This window comes from Fusarium graminearum, chromosome 2 (assembly GCF_000240135.3).
Source record: "Fusarium graminearum PH-1 chromosome 2, whole genome shotgun sequence".
Lineage (NCBI taxonomy): Eukaryota > Fungi > Ascomycota > Sordariomycetes > Hypocreales > Nectriaceae > Fusarium > Fusarium graminearum.
In genome coordinates this window covers 676,148-695,374 of record NC_026475.1, presented here as the reverse complement: position 1 = coordinate 695,374, position 19,227 = coordinate 676,148, and the positions used below count along the sequence as shown (strand labels likewise).

Sequence of the window (19,227 nt, the reverse complement as noted above, 5' to 3'; positions counted from 1 at the left end):
AACTTGATCAATGGCAAGACTCTGGTATTTGGTATTGCTAGGTTACATTGGTAGTATGATGGCTCTTGTGATGCCCATGTCCTTGCACCCATGATGGACGATACTGTATCGTGCATATGACAAGTCGGTCTTTGAGTTCCGGCTCTTTCTCCACCAAAAATGTCTTGAACTTGACTCAACTAGCAAGCGCCAGAGATCTTGTCTTATTATCTTACCGCAGATTTAGTCATTCTGGAATAGTAACTATCAATGTCTAGCAGAACTTCATTGGCCACGGTTGGTCTTGATCTCGACGAATTCCGGGCCGGCCCTTTGCAAGTATGTTCACGTTACTGTTGGGTGACATGACAGCTGGAAAGTCGGGAGATCATCCTGCACAACACAGCTCATGTGTGTGTTGTTTACAAGTTGATATGACTAAATTGAGAGACATGGCTATCAGTGGAACAGAGCAATTAGACTGTGTCAAGCCCATCATCGTTGAAGCTCAACTGATAGAGAGGTTGACAAGTTGAGTATCCGTAGTCATGATACACAACATGAACTGTTTTCCGTCCAATTTTCTCACTGCTAGGTCATTATGTTGTGCTCTGAATATCGATCAACTCCAAATAACAAGACACCGTGGTACACAAGACAAGTCTCTATCAACATCAAGTGGACAATCCCAATTACACCCATTCAAATGATCCTCCTTAGTGCCCCACTAGCCGCTCCCTTAGACTCTTAGCTCAGCTTTCTTTCCTTAGGTTGGGGGTTGTCGTCGGTTCGGACTCAAGAACCAGGCTCGGTCGAGGGCTCGGATATTCGAGACAACATTATTCTACTTCCGCCTATAGCGTCGGACATGGTTTTTTTTTCCGCCCTCGTACTCAACAATAAATTCGCATTTGATCTACATTCGCTTGCCTCACTTTATTTGTGTGAATTTGTTGAAGCACTCGTAAATGCGCAAATAATCACATTCTGCTATAACACTTCACAGTAGTGGGAAACTGAGCCGTCTGAAACCGAAGCTCTTGCACCCACTAACTAGTTAAACTAGCGGAGATATCGCAGATGTTCAATCTTTAATGGACGTTGTGAGCTTTGCTGGTCCACTGTCCATGTCAGTACTGTAGGACACGGATACTTGTCTCCGCTGTGTAGCCAAGTCACATCAATACTTTTCTGGTTTCGGTACTTGGGGCCATGTCTATGCTTTCAACAACAAAAAACCTGGCCTTATTGGCTTCTAGAATGATGTGCTAAAAAGAATTTTCTGTTGTGTCTTCGGTCCGATATTGATGGCGTGTAACGGTTGGACAGCAGGTTTGTGCGAGCTATTTGGACTTGCTGGCAACTGTTGGTCTTGTTGGAAGACGGCTGGAACATGTCAGGTCTCGTTTGAGCTTGTGGACTGACTATCTGATCCGATCCCTTAGATCTGATCGCCCCAGTTTACGAAGCTCTCATACCACTAGGGTAATCAACAGATGTTTCACAGAAACCTTATCGCGTGTTACTATTGTGATGTATTAGTTAGTGTCTTGATCTCATGTTTCTTGACCAGTTCTATAAGAATATTCACGATAGTCATGGTGGACAGCTGAAGATGGAGGTCCTGTTGCTCAACAAAGCAGGGCATAGTCTTGGTTTATTGATACGAATACATGTGCTTGGTGAAAAGATTCTTCAGATTGAGAAAGAGAGTTTTATCGTGAGGTTCTCCACTAACTTGTTTTAAATAATTAAGAGACAAAAAGTTTGTGATTGATTGATTCAAGGCTCCTTTTTCGGTGTCTCATTAAAAGGTATCAGTGAAATCTTGGTGACCGAGGTCGTAGAAAAAGCCAAGAGTGTAGTCCAAAAATCGCGATACCCTCAGAAACGTAGCCAGCATGAGTAAAAGCGAAGAAAATGTTGTACTTTTCATTCGTTTTAATACCTATCTCAAGACTTCTCATGAGATTCAATGTTTATGATCAATGTCTACTCACTTCTTTGTGATAAACTTCGCATGCTCTCATCTCAACTGCGTCTGGTTGCGATTCTCACGACGTACAGGGTAAGAACAGTCGTTGGCGTTTTAGCGAGTGAGTAAGTCAGTGAGTGAAAAACGATAGCCTCAATCTATTATATCAATATGAGTATACTAGAAATAAGTTCTTTTACTAGGAACTTATAACTCGAAGAGATAATATTTAATGGGCTTTCTATCCTGTCATTGTGTTTCGCAAACTGACTACACTTGTTGGAAGGCTTGCGTCCAACTTGCGTGACTAGGCTGTCATGATGCCTGTCTTGTAACACTATAAGCTCACAGCAAAGCCATTTTTAGATCAAAGCGTCGAACAATACAATCACTTTCCTACAGATTTATTAGCAGAAGAATGAAGCAAACAACTATGGAATGAGATTGTTGGTGCTTGGTGACTGACAAAGAGAATTACCCCGCCAAGTGCATATCCCCATTGGGCACATCAGCGAAAACGTCCACTTTGACAGGCAATATAGTGGGGTGAGATGAGATGCGAAATGGCCATGGCTTAAAGAACAATATCAACCGAAATATCAATTGTTATCAAGTCCAATACAACACCCGTTAAGAGAAAGAAAAGGGGACTTTCCTTCATATAATTCGGCTGCGTGATGAGAGGTCGTTCTCGTCTTACTCGTCCTCGTCCTCGTGTTTTGTTTCCGCACAGCAACACCAGCAACATCGCAACCACCAAGCCTAAACCAAAACCCAACACCAGGATGACTTCAGTACAGAAACAGCCACAGCCAGGGGTGCACATGGAACACAACATCCCTCAACTCTTCACCACCGATCCTCCCATTTACGACGACCTACCCACAGAGTCGTCACGCCTGCAGGACGAAACCATAAACGAAGTCTTACCCTACCTCAACGGTACGGAGCACAAACAATGCAACTCTCACGGCCTGCCTCATCTGGATCGTCGTCGTCATGTAAACTTCCTGCACAAGCAGCTGGGCAAGTTGCCCGCCGCCTTTACCTCTGCTGATCCCAGCCGGCCCTGGTTCTTCTACTGGTGTCTCTCTGCCCTGGTTCTTCTGGGAGAGGACGTCGAGCCGTACCGGGAGAGACTCGTTGATACCGTTCGCCCTATGCAGAATGCCGATGGAGGATTCGCTGGCGGCTTCGGCCATACCTCGCATCTCGCCACCTCCTATGCAACCGTCCTGTCGCTGGCTCTAGTCGGCGGTGAGGACGCCTACGAATGTATTGACCGACGAGCCATGTGGAGATGGCTATGCTCACTCAAGCAGCCCGATGGAGGGTTCCAGATGGCCCTGGGCGGCGAGGAGGATGTCAGGTATGTGCATACTGTACCACTTCACTGCGTTGCGCCATGCATTCGCTTCCACAATGCCACCGCGGCGATCAAGGCCCGTACCCCGATCGCCATCATGTCGTGAGCCATGAAGAGACTCAGCTAGCACCATTCCCTTCGTATCAATCTGCAGACTGACAGCATTACAGGGGTGCCTACTGTGCGGCCGTCATCATATCGTTGCTCAACCTCCCTCTTGAGCTATCACAGGATTCTCCCGCACGATCTGCTGGCCACACTGGTCTGTTCGCAGGACTGGCAAACTACGTACACAGATGTAAGTGATGCATGAAGCCCTTGATATCTGTGGCCCCTCTCTGATTGTCCACCATGAAAAGGCCAAACGCACGAGGGCGGCGTGTCGGCCAAGCCGGGCATCGAAGCACACGGTGCATATGCCTTTTGCGCTCTCGGATGCCTTTCGATTATTGATTCTCCACATCGAGCCATCCCACGGTATGTCCATCTATCCTTTCTCTATCCAGTTAAATCTTGACATGAAAGCGGTGCATGCTAACACAGTTCTGATCGACCGGGCTCTGTAGACATCTCAATGTACCATTGCTCATCTCGTGGTTATCATCTCGTCAGTACGCCCCCGAGGGTGGTTTCTCGGGTCGCACAAATAAGCTAGTCGATGGTTGTTACAGTCACTGGGTCGGAGGATGCTGGCCTCTCATCGAGGCCGCTCTTAACGGACCCGGGTCGGGACCTGAAGATGCAGAGGCCAGTTCAGGTGGCCGCTCGCTACCTGTGGCCCAGAGTAGCCTCTTCAGTCGTGAAGGTTTGATCCGATACATTCTTTGTTGCTGTCAAGACCTGTCCAAGCGGGGCGGGCTGAGGGACAAGCCAAGCAAGTATGTAACTCCATGGTCCTGCATACAGAATTTTCAATGAGCGCTAACTAAAGTTCAACAACAATCAGGTACTCGGATGCATATCACACCTGCTACGTCCTCTCTGGATTGAGCTCAGCGCAGCACAGGTGGACCTTGGACACTGCTCGTTCTCACGAGGCGGACGTGAAGGGGGATTCCTGGTCTGTAACACCTTACATGGATGGTGAACAGATCTTTGACGAGGAGGATCGCGTTGCCACTGTGCATCCAGTCTATGTTATTCCACAGCATAAAGTGGAGGGCATGCAGAATTACTTTTCGTCCAAGCAAGGATTTTAGATTAAGTAGCATTTGTGTAGCGTCAGGTGGAGGCTTGGGAGACAGACATGAGACACGACATATGATGTACTACGATGCAGCAGAGACTGGTCGTTTTCCGTGGCCCAGCAGGTGTACACACATTCTGACATGTAATCAAACCAGACAAGGGCGTACATGTCAAGGCCTTGGTGCATCTGTTTGCGGCGTACATAGATCTGCCTTTTCAATGACCATTCATACTTGAAATATCATATCTCAATGGGAAAAGCACGACATGGCACCTGCGTTGTCGAGGTATGGCAAACTGTGCTGCTCATCCATTTCGGTTCCGAGATACAGTACCAACAAACATCCATGAAATCCACCGCAGTGCATGCATGCATGAATCAGACAGTGGGCGCGGGGGAGTTCAGCTTGCAAATTACAGCTGGTTTCGATGGTGTTATACTGTGTCGTCAATGACAGCAAAAACGTATACCGCCTCAGTGAGAAAGCAATACAGAAATCCGAGAACTGTTCCAATACCGGGGATAAGAACCATCGTGTTTGAGTATCAAAAAGGGTTAGACACGCACTTGCTCATGTTCTATGCCCAATACATTTTCCTAGTTCAGGTAATAGCCTGAGTAATCAGTTGGCAATGTATATGAGGCTCAAACCATTATATGTAGTAGCTTTTGGAGTTTCAGTGATTTATCCCAGCCCAAGAGACTTTGAAGTCTGGACGTGTAAGATGGATTGACGCTTCTGTTGTGGGACGGACATCTTGATTGTTGTGAAACTGCCAATTAAGGATTGGCAGTAGGGAAGTGGAAGAATCCCGAGAGAAAAGTAAGTAATAGGTACTAGGAGCCGTAAAGATATTGGTAGAAGAAGTTCCGTATATCTCCAAGTATTGTGGTATACCGCAGCCATAGACTTTAGTAGGAGAAATACTATGTAACTTCTTCACTCATGAATTGCCCAATCACCAGGATAGCGTGGAGACAAGGAAACAGGGTCCCTTTAACGGTCGAGGGCGGGCATATAAGACAACCCCACGATCATGTCTCAGTTTTAACGTGCTGTTGACCGCAAGTGGTCGTTTTGACTTGGCCGGGACGCATTCGGTAGGCCAGTTCCACAAAATTCTAGTGGTACCGTGTATGTGTATACTTTGTCCCATTGCAGTGATTTGCCATAATTCTGTCTGGTATCGGATGAAGGGGCCCAAGCACTTGGATCGACTGACAGGGTATAAGCGAGTCCGGACCCTGTTTAAATTATCTTGATATGTAATGCCGAACAAGAGGTGCAACTATATACACAATACTAAATAGGTATCTTGTTTGTGTACCACTAAGAAAGGAGCATGGATCTGTGGTACACAGAAGTTCTTGACCCTGGATATTGCTGATAACAGCAATTGTTACTTCCTGGATCCCCGTCAGACGGGGGTTCCCGTAGGCCGTGATTTCTGTCCCTCAAACCGACCTGGATCTTGGCCTAGCCGCCATAAGCCACCATGTTCTGATGACGGAAGCTGCAGATGTTTGAGTGAACTTGATCTACCATGGCAAAAGTCACCGAATCAACTTTATTATGCTCAACATGGGTGGTTCGTGAACCCTAGGCCAATCATTGTCACTTGCCTAGTAACTTGAGTACGACGAGACGGGACATTGCCCTTATGGCAACCCGCTGCTTCTTGTCGTCATTGTCTATTATCACCGGCACTTCAATTATGTGACCGTCGCCCCGCCTATGGCCCATATTGATTCTTAGGAGGGATTAGAGGGTGCCGAGTGACAAAAAGAAAATCTAATCCGCCAAATAGGTGGAACTCGCTAGGTGCAGACGTAGTCTAGGTTTTGAAGCCAACCGCCCTCAAGTTTTCTGTCGCGGAGTTTCCTCCATACTATGTAGTGGTAGTATTGTGCCAGTGACGGTATCTTGAATCAAGGACCGGGGCCGCAGTAACAAAGGTTGCAGGACTTGCTTATTGCCGGCCCTCTTGGCTGGGTAACCGCCGTCTACCTGATGCAACGACTTGCTTCTGCACGCATCACAGCAGGCGATACGCTCGGAGTGGCCAGACGCAAGAAAGGGTCAATAAGCTCTTTTCTTGCCGCCGGCGTTGGAATTGCCGTTTCAAATCGACGCGAAGCATAAATTTGGGTCCGAGTTCAGAAAAGGAAAAAAAATAAAAAATCATCCCCATCGGTCAATTTCCCATTCGGTGGTCAGCATATTGGCATGTGTTGGTTGATGTTTGTCATGGGGCTGTCTAGAATTGGCACGTCAGAGCGGGCTAGTGGCATCCTAGATAGAATTCTGGAAGAGTTCCAATTGTCGAATCGCTGTTCGGTGTTGAAAAGCTCAAGCTCCGTCATGGCTTCGTTGAAGGGGGGATACCCTTGTTCCTCCACAAAACCCACAAAAGCCCACAATCTTTTGGACAAGGTTGGATTCAACAACACCCTTGTCGCGACTCGCAGCTCGATATCAGTTCTGCAGACGCTTGGCGAATTGTTTGTTTTCAAAGCTCTTTGATCATCGCTAGCTTGAACCTATCTAGTCGAGTCAAGCAACAATAATACCAAAGGGCAGGGTCGCACAGCAGGCAGACAGAACAGAACAGAACAGGCAGATGACATGCCTGGACCTCGGCAATCAAGATTCTGTACAATTCCGTATGCAAAGAGGTGACACTTTTGCTGATGATATTTGTAAATCGACATGGAGGGAGCATAAATCGGCCACCTCACCTCACCTCACCTTGCTTCACGCCTCACGCAGAGAAAGGCGAGGTAAGACGCTGAATGAGGTATGAGAGGTACTTGCCGTTGACAAGCCCGCCGGCAGTTGTGTCCCACTATTGCAAGTTACTGCAATGTTATTGTTGTTGATGTTGTTTTTTCTTATTTGATTCAAAAGCATTGCCAACACATCTTTGCATGAGGTTAGTAGGGGCTGACCTGACCCTAAAAGCTGCCTGCACCTACCTGCCTTACCTTGCCTTAGTCGTTGCCTCGACCTTTCTTTCTATTGGGGTTCCTCCTGCTATCCATTTTTATAAACCACCCCTCATGGTGTTTGGCTAGACAGGCAGGTCAAATCCATAGCTTACCTTAGTACTTTAGTACTTTCCATTAGGCAAGGACAGCGTTCCGACGTCAAGGTGCCTTCCCCTCCTCGAGATGGACCTCTCTGGGTAGTCCGTATCTCGGAAGGTACCGTGAAGGTACTAGGCATGTGCTAATCCAAGCCCAAATCTGGTTTCTGCCTCTAGCATTTTGCTTAAAACACCAACGACAAAGAGACTCCTCTTGTCATACAATCTCTCGAATGCCATAGCAAGGTATCCTGCATTCTCGAACCACAAGATCCATGCTGTACACACCATCTCACTGGATGTACATACAAGGCCTGACCCCATATTTATTACTGAGACATTCAAGCAGGAGTTGATGCGCATCTTCCAATCAACCAGGCGGCTTTCACCGTTCTCGTCATTCGAGCCATGGTATTAAAGACTCACTCGCTTTTGCTGCGTTGCTGGGGACAGCCCTAACGGCGCCCACACCCACGTCTGTGGATGCATGGCGCAGGGCATGGGCAGGGATGGGAGAGCAGTACTGTACTGTACCTGTCTGTTCTCTATTGCTCAAAAGGACAGCCACTGACTATCCTGTTCATGCACGTCGCGCGCTGCTTCACCGACCCTTTCTTTGGGTCCTGGTCCTGGTCCTGGACAGTGGGATGTAAACTTCATCAGTGTGGGCAATCTTCGCCTGGGGGTCCGGATGCCATCACCGTTGAGCCATGCTCATCTTTCAGGGCGACGACCGCCCCGCAAACATTAGTTGTTGATCTTATGGCCAGCCACCCGACAAAGAGATTCTATATCGTGGCAGAAACCGTATCAGAAAACCTAATGGCGCTAGATTTCTAGATTTAGTTTGTCATCGTATATGTTCAAGATGCTATTCCCAGCACAGGGGCTCATACCACAATCTCGTAATCCCAGTATCAAGCGCCCATTCGTCTTTGGGTCAGAGCGTTTGGACGTTTGCTACAATCTCTCCAGGCGACCTGCTTCACGATTTGCTTATTCTGCGTACGGATTTCCCATGGTTCTAACCGCCACATGAAGTTGAGAACGTGTCCCGCTCTCACTGAGTCGTTGTCACTCGGCCCCAGTACGACACTCTAGTCTTCAAACTAGGCCGCTCAATACGGCCGCCCATTTCGCGCGCGACTGTCAAGGAACAAAACATACCTAGCATATGTCAATCCTAACCCTGAGAATTTTCGCTTCCAATTTGCTGCGGTAACGATAGGCAACTTAGACAGTCCTGCAGCACCTCCGGCCACCGGGGCTCTCGGCGCTGAGGGAAAAAGAGGAGGGGTTCAAGGTGGACTGCCCCTCGCTGCACCTCATCGTCCAGCCTCGGAGCAGTACTGCGTAAACACAACACGGTACCGGTGCAGTACTTTTGGAAGTTTGGCTGCTGTGCATTAGTGGCCGCCAAAGCAGAGATCTCGGATGTCAAGATATGTGGTGGTGAGCCAGGATCGCATCCAAGACATTGTCCTGGATGTTCTGATATTGTATAAGCTGCTTTTGCGGCTGTAGACCATTTTGCCTCTCATCGACATTTCGGTCTTTGAGAAACGGATTGCCCTACCCGCCTTGGACCGCTGCGGTGATCTCCTGTTCGCCACTTGAGTTGAAGCTAAAGCAAGTTGAAATTATTGCCATGTAGCAATGCATCTTCAATCGCGCGTCTGCATGAGCTTCAGAAACGGGGCCTTCACTGGCCCCGTCGCCCCCCATTCCAAACCATGCCATCATGCCCTCATGTACTCGGCCGGATACAATACAATGACCCTGGCCATGGAGTATGTACCATTGGTCTCTAGATGTTGTTCCGAGGGGAAGTGGGCAAGCGAAAGCATTCAACCATACAAAGTTTGAACTAGAGGCCATAGCCGAGACCATCAAAGAAGAACGGTGACGGCAAAGGAGAGCCATAAAAACAACAAAAAACAACAAAAATAAAACGAAGGAGAATTTTTTCTTTAAAATAAATTAACCCGCAATTGAGGATCCAGCTGCAGAGCAATGACTGAGAGTAAAAATGGGAACTTACTAGGTTCTTTGGCGGTACGCCAGTGGCCGAAGGCGTTAACTTTGAGACTTATCAGAGAGATCGCCTGCTTGCTGCATCCTCCATGTGTCGCGGTGGAGTGGTCTAGTCGCCAGCGGTTTTGATCAACTGGCAACCAGGTAGGCCAGCACAGCAAGATGGGTCACACTCTTTTTGAGAGCCGCATCGTTGCTTGCATCTACCTCCATTCGCGCGTCTTTCTTTGTCTCGAGACACCCCCGGTCCCCACGCTAACGGGTTGTCTGGAATAAAGGCACACACGTCTCGTCGTGCCATCGGCTCAAATCGTCTGCAGTAGATGGATGTACGCATTGTCAGTACCCAAGTAGGTAGGTATTACTCAAGACGGATATCTCGACAAAGCTAAGGGCGTCCTTCCTTTTCTTCCGGTGCTTTTCCTCAAGCGTATCTATTCTTGCATCGACCTCTTCATCCTGTCTCAACTCTTGCAATCCACCTTGCACGCCAACCGTCTAGGCTTTCTTCAGCTTCAGATACAACACCGGCCGAACAAATTTGACAGGACCCCTCCAAATCTTGACAATTCCCCCAAGACTCGCAGGGCTTGTTTCAGTTTCGATTTGGTTCCTGACATCTCGCTGCCTCCACATCCTCTACCCGCTGCAACGCTCGATCCTAGAGTTCGTCTTCGGAGCTAAACCCTGTCTTCGGCATCAGTCTTCTCTTTTGGATCTAGACAAGCGTTTATTTTGGGCACGTTTCCTCCATTGATATTCGTTCTTTATATCGACTTCCCCTCTCATGCCCTTGATCCTCTCCACTATCTTTGCCGCCCCAGAGAAGCTTTTATAAACTTCGATTTCCACCTTTTTGTTTACTCAGTCGCCATCACATCTGCTTCCAGATCTTCCGCTTCTGCACATCAAGTGAGCGCCACCAGCATCAACATCACAATGGGCGGCTTCTATATGCAGTACCTCGAGAGTAAGTCTACCACGTTCTGAGCTGTATCATCATTTTTTGAGACGTAATTCCGTCCATGGCGTCGGCAATTGCACATGGGCATGTTATGTGATGGTCAAAAAAAAGATTGTGTACGGGGTAGACCCGAGTGCCCACCCCGCATGAAGTAATGAACAACCTTTGTTCTTACTGTTGTGCGACCTGGCTTGAAGTGCAAGCCTGCACCATTGGCACAACTGAGACCAGATAGCAGAACCTCGTTGAAACACAGGTTGTGGTTATCTAGTAGTCAGTTCTCGACATGAGTGCAGGCATCATGTACACCCTTGGGTTTAGATGGATTGTGGGGACTTCTCAGGACATCAACTTACACCGATTATCAAGACCAGGACCTTTTGCTAACAAAAATGTGCACAGGCCTCTGCCGGCGTCGAGGATGGACAGACCCCATGTACGAGTGTTACCGAGACCACAACGGCTACACTTGCCTGGTCCTTGTCAATGGCCGTGAATATCAGACAGATCTCGCATACGAATCCGATGTTTTGGCCCAAGAGAACGCTGCCATGCGTGCTTTCATGGTATGCCGCAACTTCTCTGTCAACGGAGGCATGCTAGCACGTAATGGCATTGTCCAAGGCCTTCCAGCCCAGGAAACAGCACGCCGCCGCAAGAGCCGCCACACGTCTTCTCGGGACAGCGACCGCCACAGCAGGCGATCGGGACACCACTCCAGTAGTAGCTCAACTGCCTCATTCGACTAGAGAATGCCACGATGCGGCTGTTAACGGTGATTCGAATCAACCGATGCTTCACGGTTGGGCCTATATCAGCTCACGCGGGAACATATCGATGAAACATGAGGGATAGCCACACACAAGACGACTTACAAGCGGTTGAAATGCTTCACAGCAATCCCAAGGGATATACCCGAACCGAACTCCTTTGGCAACCCCTTTCTCACACGAGACTCAGGGAAGGATCACCACTTATTTTTTTTTTTGCTCGATTTTTATTACATTTCATCGTCCTTTTTCTTTTTTGTTTTGTTTCCAACCGATCATTTTGAACTGGATTGACGGCGATATATGCCCTGATATATCTTTGACCGTTTCCGACGACTCATGACGACACGATACAATTTTAGATGGGATCTCACTTTTCTATGGCCATTTCCTTTAACAATTTCATTCTATTTGACGGCTTGTTGTGCCTTGCGACAGAAGGAACCAATCCATACAAGGAGGCCGACTTACGATGGGTACTCCTTTGCTCGTCCTGATGACTTCTTGAACGTTTACCACACCCGGGATGACTTGTTTGTATCAAATCGATCTGAAAGGACAACATGTTGCAACGAGGGACCTCTGATGACAATAAGCAAGTCATTCTGGGGAGTCCTTGAAGTCAAAAAAACAAAAGTCACAAAACGGATGGGAAAATTTGAAAAGAGAAAGGACGCCTACGAACGAAGGAAATTTGAAACGAATGATAGTATCGTCCACAAAAGGCATTTATCGTGCAGAAACCATGCAAGGACGGATTTGACACATGTTGAACGACGATTTGACGAACCATGACAAAAAGAAGAAAAAAGCACATTACCCAAGGACTTTTTTTTCTCTTTTTTATTTTTTTTTTATTTTTATTTTTTTTTAGCATTTGACACCTGTTTAGCGAAAGCTGGGGGTTTCTCAGCACATTTTATAATGATTCTGACAAAAAGTTAGAATCTTGTTTTGAAGGAGAAAAAAACATGAGCATGGCAGGAGCTAGCGTTGACATTTACAATACGAGTAAAGATGAGAAGGATCATGAGAATGAAACGATTGACGAGGATGAGCATGGACTTTGGAGGAACTCGATGATAAGGCACTTTAACGACCATAATGATCATGACTTTTTCCATCTCTCTACCGGACACTGTTCAAAAATCACCCCGCGTTCCAATATTGTGATGTATCTGACCTTGACTTGATGATATTCCTCTTACCAAGTCTCAGCACCGGAAGGTTCCCGTTCTTCAACTATGGGAGTGTTTGCTAGGTTGGCAATGCCGGGTGATGAAGACTCGGGTAGATCTATTGATATGCTTGTGTGCGTACTACACTCGAGTTTACAACACAAACACTCGCCGCCGAGGATGTATATCTCGATGACAATTTGGTGGTTGGTACAACTTTAAGCAAAATATGCCTTCGGCTGTATCTCGCTGACAATGATCGGGATTGGCGTGCATGTGTTGGACGACAGTTTGTTCATGCCACCTTGGACCAACTCTTGAGTTATTTGTCCTCATTCACCCTAAACCTTGGACGTTGAGTTTGTTGACATGTCGTAAGTTGTTGAGGGGAGCATAAAGAAGCATAGTAAGAGGGGTGAGCTGTGACAAGATGTAACAAACCAACACACTTTTGCATATTGGAATGTAGTAACACCACCAACTGTCAGCTGCTGACATGATGGAAACAACACACCAACTCCAAACTCTAACGTTGCACATTTAAGCTTTGGTGATTGCCTTTGCCAAGATGCCAACTGTGCGATGACATTAAGTGTTGAACATTTCACAGAACAACAGTCTGAGTGAGCAATTGATTGGAGCTCAAGGATGTGACATGAGTTCTTTGTATCTACCAATCAGCTTCACTGTCTCTACATGAAACATTTCGAAATCGAAGAGAGCAAGTTTGACAGAGTTTGGGTTTGAAGCTTGGTAGTTACGTGTTGGGGTCACGAGATGGTGATTGACAGGTCAATCGGAGGAGGGGTTCTCACACTAACAACTTAGTTAGCAGACGTGTCAGATGGAGACACGGGAGAGGCTGAGAAATGGATCGTCTCGATTATGAAGTCATATGGGGCGAGTTGTGGAACGGTTTTATGGTTGCTGTACGAAGCAATGGCTCATGAGAGTCGAGTTGAGATAGAGACACAGACAGTCATGAGGATGATGTTGTATGAAACGTCCATGCGGTTGAGAAGAGCAAGACTAATGTAGAAATGCCCGTTACCAATACGAGGGACTCTCGTAAATGAGTTGCAGGGTCCTTGACAGGGGTTATATAAATGAACGTCAGCTTGTGAGTGGCTTGTGTGACCACCTCCTTAATGCTTGGAATTAGACTTGGACTTGAAGGGAATGGTGGTGCTATTGTTGTCATTTTAGGTCTATTTTCTAACGGTTTTATTAACTATTCGAGTGAAGAAAGGAGGCAATGAAGAGATGCTGAGTCTTGATTGAAAGTCGGATGTTTTCATGCCTTGTAAATAGTATGTCAATGCTTGTCTGTGGCTGGTAAGTAACGTACTGAACTAAACCAATGCTAATTTCCAGTATCGATAGACTTTTAGACAGAAGAAACATGCAACTTCCCAAACCAAGCGATGAAATGTTTTCCACCTCAGCTGAAACAATGCCAGATATTGATAAAATTCTAGAAGAGTAAGAGTACATTAGTAGTATACGGAGTATCCGGACGGCACGGATAGTCGAGACGGAAACAGCCTTTTTCTCCTCCAACAGGGGGTTCAATATAATTTCGCCAGGGAACGGGAAATGGTCGAGCCACAATGACCCCGCTGGACATGGGACTTTTTTGATTGGAGTGAGATGGGAGCAAGAAGCCCCCTTTCTCTTACAAGGACCTCGTGTCACGGATCGTTGATTTGTGTGGACCCGTAACTACTAAACATGAGGAAATAAATAGTCTGAGAGGCGCAGAGTACTAGACAGATTGGCTGGTTACCCTAGGTAGGTATTGACTGCAGGTCATGATGGGTTAGTAGGTATGGATGGTATTCCTTGTTCCGAGGATAGAGTATTGCAAACGTGCTTCCTCTGGCTGATCAATTGGCTGAAACATCACGCAACTATAAAAACTGTTAAGTCCCGAATTAGGTTTAGAAATACCTCGAAACGAAGCAACTTTGACAAAGAGATCTTCATCGTGATTAAGCCTGGACCTAAAAAAGACCCTGGCTGGTAATGGCTGGCACTGGCTGACCACTGTCAACTCATGCTAGACCCCCCCTGGATCTCGTTCTCCACTTTCCCATCCCATCCCATCTCATTCTCGTCAGCCTGCTTCTGCTTCTGTTGTTTCTATGGCTGAATCTACCCACGTTGGCCTTTTTTAGACATCCCCACTTGCATTGCATTGCTCTCCTGAGTTCAAAGTTGGCCTTCTTATTCTTCCTCCTCCCCTTTCCTCTCCGCCTCTGACTTTTTGACTTTGACCTTGACTCTCATCCAACTTTGAAATCTCTCGAGATACCCCAATACCCTCTAACTTTTTTACCTACCTATTCTAATTTAATCCTGTCGAGGTTTCTTCCTTCTTTTCAGGACCTCGCTGCTGTCACTCTCTGTTCTTCACATTCGCTGTTCTGCTAGCTACTCTTACCACCTTTGCTCTTAGCACTTTCAGCTTAGCTTCTCAATACCGCAATCATGAAGGGTATGTTCTTCCAAACCATTATCTCTCATTCTCCGCAAGGTAGCTAACAATGCGCAGGACTTATTCTCGTCGGTGGCTACGGCACCCGTCTTCGCCCTCTCGTACGTTACCCCGCGGAAGCTCGCGACACCATCGCGCGAACCTCCAATATTATTCTTGGTTTTTCATTTAACTGACTGTCTGCGCCCTTGTACAGACCTTGAGTGTTCCCAAGCCCCTCGTCGAGTTTGCCAACAAGCCCATGATTGTGCACCAGATTGAGGCGCTGGTCGCAGCTGGTGTTACTGATATCGTCCTCGCTGTCAACTACCGACCTGAGGTCATGGAGAAGTTCCTAGCAGAGGTAAGAAGATTCACCGCACTCACATAGCACATATTCTTACCTTGACTTGCTGTAGTACGAGGAAAAGTTTGGCATCAACATCGAATTCTCCGTCGAGACTGAACCCCTCGACACCGCCGGACCCCTGAAGCTTGCTGAGCGTATTCTCGCCAAGGACGACTCTCCCTTCTTCGTCCTCAACTCCGACGTTATCTGCGACTTCCCCTTCGAGGATCTCCTGGCCTTCCACAAGAGCCACGGTAACGAGGGTACCATTGTCGTTACCAAGGTCGAGGAGCCCTCCAAGTACGGTGTCGTTGTCCACCAGCCTGGACACCGCTCTCTGATTGACCGATTCGTTGAGAAGCCCGTCGAGTTCGTTGGCAACCGTATCAACGCTGGTCTCTACATCTTCAACACCTCCATCCTCGACCGCATTGAGCTTCGCCCAACTTCGATCGAGAAGGAGACATTCCCCGCCATGGTCAAGGACAATCAGCTCCACTCTTTCGACCTTGAGGGTTTCTGGATGGATGTCGGTCAGCCCAAGGATTTCCTCAGCGGTACCTGCTTGTACCTTTCTTCCCTCACAAAGAAGGGCAGCAAGGAGCTCACCTCTCCCAGCGAGCCTTTCGTCCACGGCGGAAACGTCCTGATCGACCCCTCAGCCAAGATTGGCAAGAACTGCAGAATTGGACCCAATGTCACCATTGGCCCCAACGTCGTCATCGGTGACGGTGTCCGTCTGCAGCGATGTGTCCTGCTCAAGGGCTCCAAGGTCAAGGACCACGCCTGGGTTAAGTCCACCATTGTTGGCTGGAACAGCACCATTGGTCGATGGGCTCGCCTCGAGAACGTGACAGTTCTTGGTGACGATGTCACCGTCGGCGACGAGATCTACGTCAACGGTGGCAGCGTCCTCCCCCACAAGTCTATCAAGGCCAACGTTGACATTCCTGCCATCATCATGTAAGGAACGTTTCTCTTCACGATTTTACGTTCACGTTCTACTGCAAGTCTGTTGGAGGACACACCAGCAGGCTTTCCAATCTACACTATAATCTCTCACGCGACATGGACGAGGAAAAAGGAAATCGAACAAAATTCACCACTCTGGGATGGTGTGCTGGCCACCTTTCTTTATACCAAGGCGGCCTGGCGGGAAAGGATTTAAAGAGCCTGTCGCGCCATCTATCTTAATACTTTTGTGCAGTTGTCTCATGCCCTATTATGCGTGTTTATCAGGCGTCAAGGTCGATATTTACAGGAGGCAGGTAGGCGAGCAAGCCATGGAAGGACAAGACAAGAACGGACAGTTGGGCAAGCAGGGTTATGGCAGCGATCTGAGGAAGCCGTGTACAATGAATGCTTTTGTTACCAGTTATTGAATTAAAGAAGGTGGTGCGATACCATTTGAAACTTTATTTATCTCTTCGGTTGCTTGTGATCGTCTATGTGTTGTCTGTTGTCCTTGTTCTATCATCAGCATACACGTCGCCTTAAACCGAGTTTCCCAACCACTTATCAAACTTTACGTTCCATTGTGCCGTGGGGAAGTTCTAATACGCCCTTCGGGCTTGGTATGAAGCTTAATAGGTCTTGAATCCTAATATCGCTTGGCTAAACTCTCAAGCCTTCAACCTGGATAGTACTTTGAAGTCTTCTTGTAAGTCGTCAGCCTTGTATGATTGGCTACAGACCGAAGTGGCGTGAGTTGCCCTCGGTGAGGAACCCCTAGACCTTGTCAAAGCTGGGGACCCTGAGCTCGGGTAAGCCAAGCGATAGCCAAGGAGATCGTGGGGACGGTGATGCAATTCTTTGAATGGGACCAGTATCGATATAAGCGACTGTGGACTAAGTGGTCTGGTCAAGATACATGGCATGGAAGTTTGACATGAGCGAACTCTGTAACGTTATATAGTGTCCCAACAAGGCAATAAGTTCAGCCTTATTTGCGATCTACATTGCTTGGAATGACATGTCATTGGCCTGGAAGTTGGTCTGTTTGGTTGGGTCACAGTAAGTTCCTATGCCACAGCAGAGATGTTGGATGAGGCTTCACGCCTCTAAGCCAACCGTGTCATAGCGCTGGTATTCTCGACGCCTCGACACCGGGTAGCTAGTCTGAAGGATCGTGCCATCGAGATGGATCCGTAAGAGGCTTGAAATATAAGGCCAGTAGTATTTGAGCCTCATACATACCAGGCTTAAGGTAAAAATGTAGAAATAGCGGTGTCGTATGGGTCAACAAGGGATCAAATGTATCTGCAATGATAGGTCTTTCGGTAGTATCAATGGAACCTTCCCCGGCATGCCTACTTTCTTCGTAGACCTGAGCAACTTTTTCTCTTTTCCAGTGTTGCACGAGCAGCCAGGGATATCATCTCAAAAACAAGGAAAGAAGCGTACCGCGATTTTTTAATCAACCCTGACAGAATGACCAGGGACTGGTGAGACGTAAAATCGACGTATGTATTCCGCACCCCGCCATTCAGATCAACCTCGTCAACTTGTTACGCTCCTACAGCAAATCGGCACAGATTGTGAATACTTCTCGGATGATTGCGGAAATTCAAAAACAAACCACGGAAACAATTAGAAAGAGGCAGATCGATCATCGTCCTTCGCAACGTGTCCCTGGGTCTCTGAGGCTCAAGCCACGAACCGCTTCGCTGGAGTCAAATCCACCAGTTACGTTACACCAATTCAGCTCAACTTAGAAACACGCGACACGCCCAGATCAGCCAACCGCCCAAGTTCACCCAGTGAATCTCAATCTCGCATGATACCTCGGAACGGTCGTGAATGCGCAAATTTGACGGGTTTTCTTTTCGGTCTGGTGCGCATCATTGCGGAGGAGACGGCCCGTTTACCAGTTCCCGATACAGCGGACTCCGACGAAAGTGATCTAGAGCTTCGTTAATAGCTCACGGAGAGTTACAACCATCTTATCGTCAGTTCTTCTCACGACGAGACGGTCACAGGATTCGAAGACCTTTTTCCAGGCAAGGAGATCTGAGACAAGCACGAGACCATAGCAGATCAGGAACACCTCATTTTGACAGTCGTCACGCATCTATACTCACCAAAGATCCTGGTTTGGTGATGGTAATTGTCAGGACAATGGGGGCACAGCATGTACAAGGGCATGGGCAAAGACCTGGATCAAAGGCGAGGAAATGCACTTGGCCGCAGCTCATTGTCTCATGCATTGCAATTATGCTGATTCTTGTGGTGAGTTGCTATTCCAATTACCGTACTTTTTGCTTCCCTGCGCTTGGCCTCGACTGGGCATCATGTCATTCCATCCATCTCTCCATACCATTCCCCGTCATCCCGCCTTTCACCCACACCCTTCTTTTGTCTCCCCGTGGTTCCCCCGTACCGTAAGTCTGGGTTCTGGGTTGGGATGGGTTGAGCAAAAAAAAAAATTTGATGCATGGCCTGACCGAAACCTCACTAGTGGGAGGATACAACTCGGGCGATTTGACGATAGCATCGTTTTACGTACCAAGACATTTTGTTTTGTCTGCAAAGATTTCTGGGGCAAAGTTGGCTTATGACGGCATCCCAGTGGATATGCACGCAGACCAAGAAGTTGAAACGAAAATACCGACCTAGGTTTTGTATGGATATGCATCCATACAGCAAATGAGAGAGGAAAAAAACTAGGTCGTTCCATGAAATCAAGACACGGCCATGTTCGGCGTATTAGCGGGGCCTCTCTGAGCTTTCTCCCCCGCACCCCGAACACCACCGACCACGCCTCCACCATCTCTCCACTCGGACGGTCTCTCCACGGCCGTCCGGCGGCACTTCGATTGGGCTGGTTGCTTGAGAACCATGGGGAGCCCGCCTCGATCAGGA

At 47.8% G+C, this 19,227-nt stretch overlaps 3 protein-coding genes across 3 annotated transcripts; all 3 read left to right on the top strand.

The window, feature by feature from the left end:
- Window positions 1-2,739: 2,739 nt before the first annotated feature.
- FGSG_08771 (uncharacterized protein) lies at window positions 2,740-4,623 on the top strand (the record flags this gene model as incomplete). Its single annotated transcript, XM_011321650.1, has 5 exons — window positions 2,740-3,323; window positions 3,491-3,618; window positions 3,680-3,797; window positions 3,887-4,198; window positions 4,267-4,623. The coding sequence occupies 5 exons, from the start codon at window positions 2,740-2,742 to the stop codon at window positions 4,517-4,519; spliced, it is 1,395 nt and encodes a 464-aa protein (XP_011319952.1). The 3' UTR covers window positions 4,520-4,623.
- Window positions 4,624-10,568: 5,945 nt separating this feature from the next.
- On the top strand, window positions 10,569-11,342 carry FGSG_08772 (uncharacterized protein; the record flags this gene model as incomplete). The annotated part of the gene is made up of 2 exons (XM_011321649.1): window positions 10,569-10,599; window positions 10,996-11,342. 2 exons carry the CDS (start codon window positions 10,569-10,571, stop codon window positions 11,340-11,342), a joined length of 378 nt encoding a protein of 125 aa, XP_011319951.1.
- A 3,433-nt stretch (window positions 11,343-14,775) lies between these two features.
- FGSG_08773 (mannose-1-phosphate guanyltransferase) lies at window positions 14,776-16,787 on the top strand. The gene is made up of 4 exons (XM_011321648.1): window positions 14,776-15,038; window positions 15,096-15,139; window positions 15,235-15,381; window positions 15,437-16,787. The coding sequence occupies exons 1-4, from the start codon at window positions 15,032-15,034 to the stop codon at window positions 16,331-16,333; spliced, it is 1,095 nt and encodes a 364-aa protein (XP_011319950.1). The 5' UTR covers window positions 14,776-15,031; the 3' UTR covers window positions 16,334-16,787.
- Window positions 16,788-19,227: the final 2,440 nt, after the last annotated feature.

What these genes read in the sequence shown, in the direction of transcription:
- FGSG_08773 (XM_011321648.1), top strand. An exon ending in GCACCCGTCTTCGCCCTCTC is followed by an intron (nt 15,140 to 15,234) that starts GTACGTTACCCC and finishes GCCCTTGTACAG; the next exon opens with ACCTTGAGTGTTCCCAAGCC. An exon ending in TGGAGAAGTTCCTAGCAGAG is followed by an intron (nt 15,382 to 15,436) that starts GTAAGAAGATTC and finishes GACTTGCTGTAG; the next exon opens with TACGAGGAAAAGTTTGGCAT.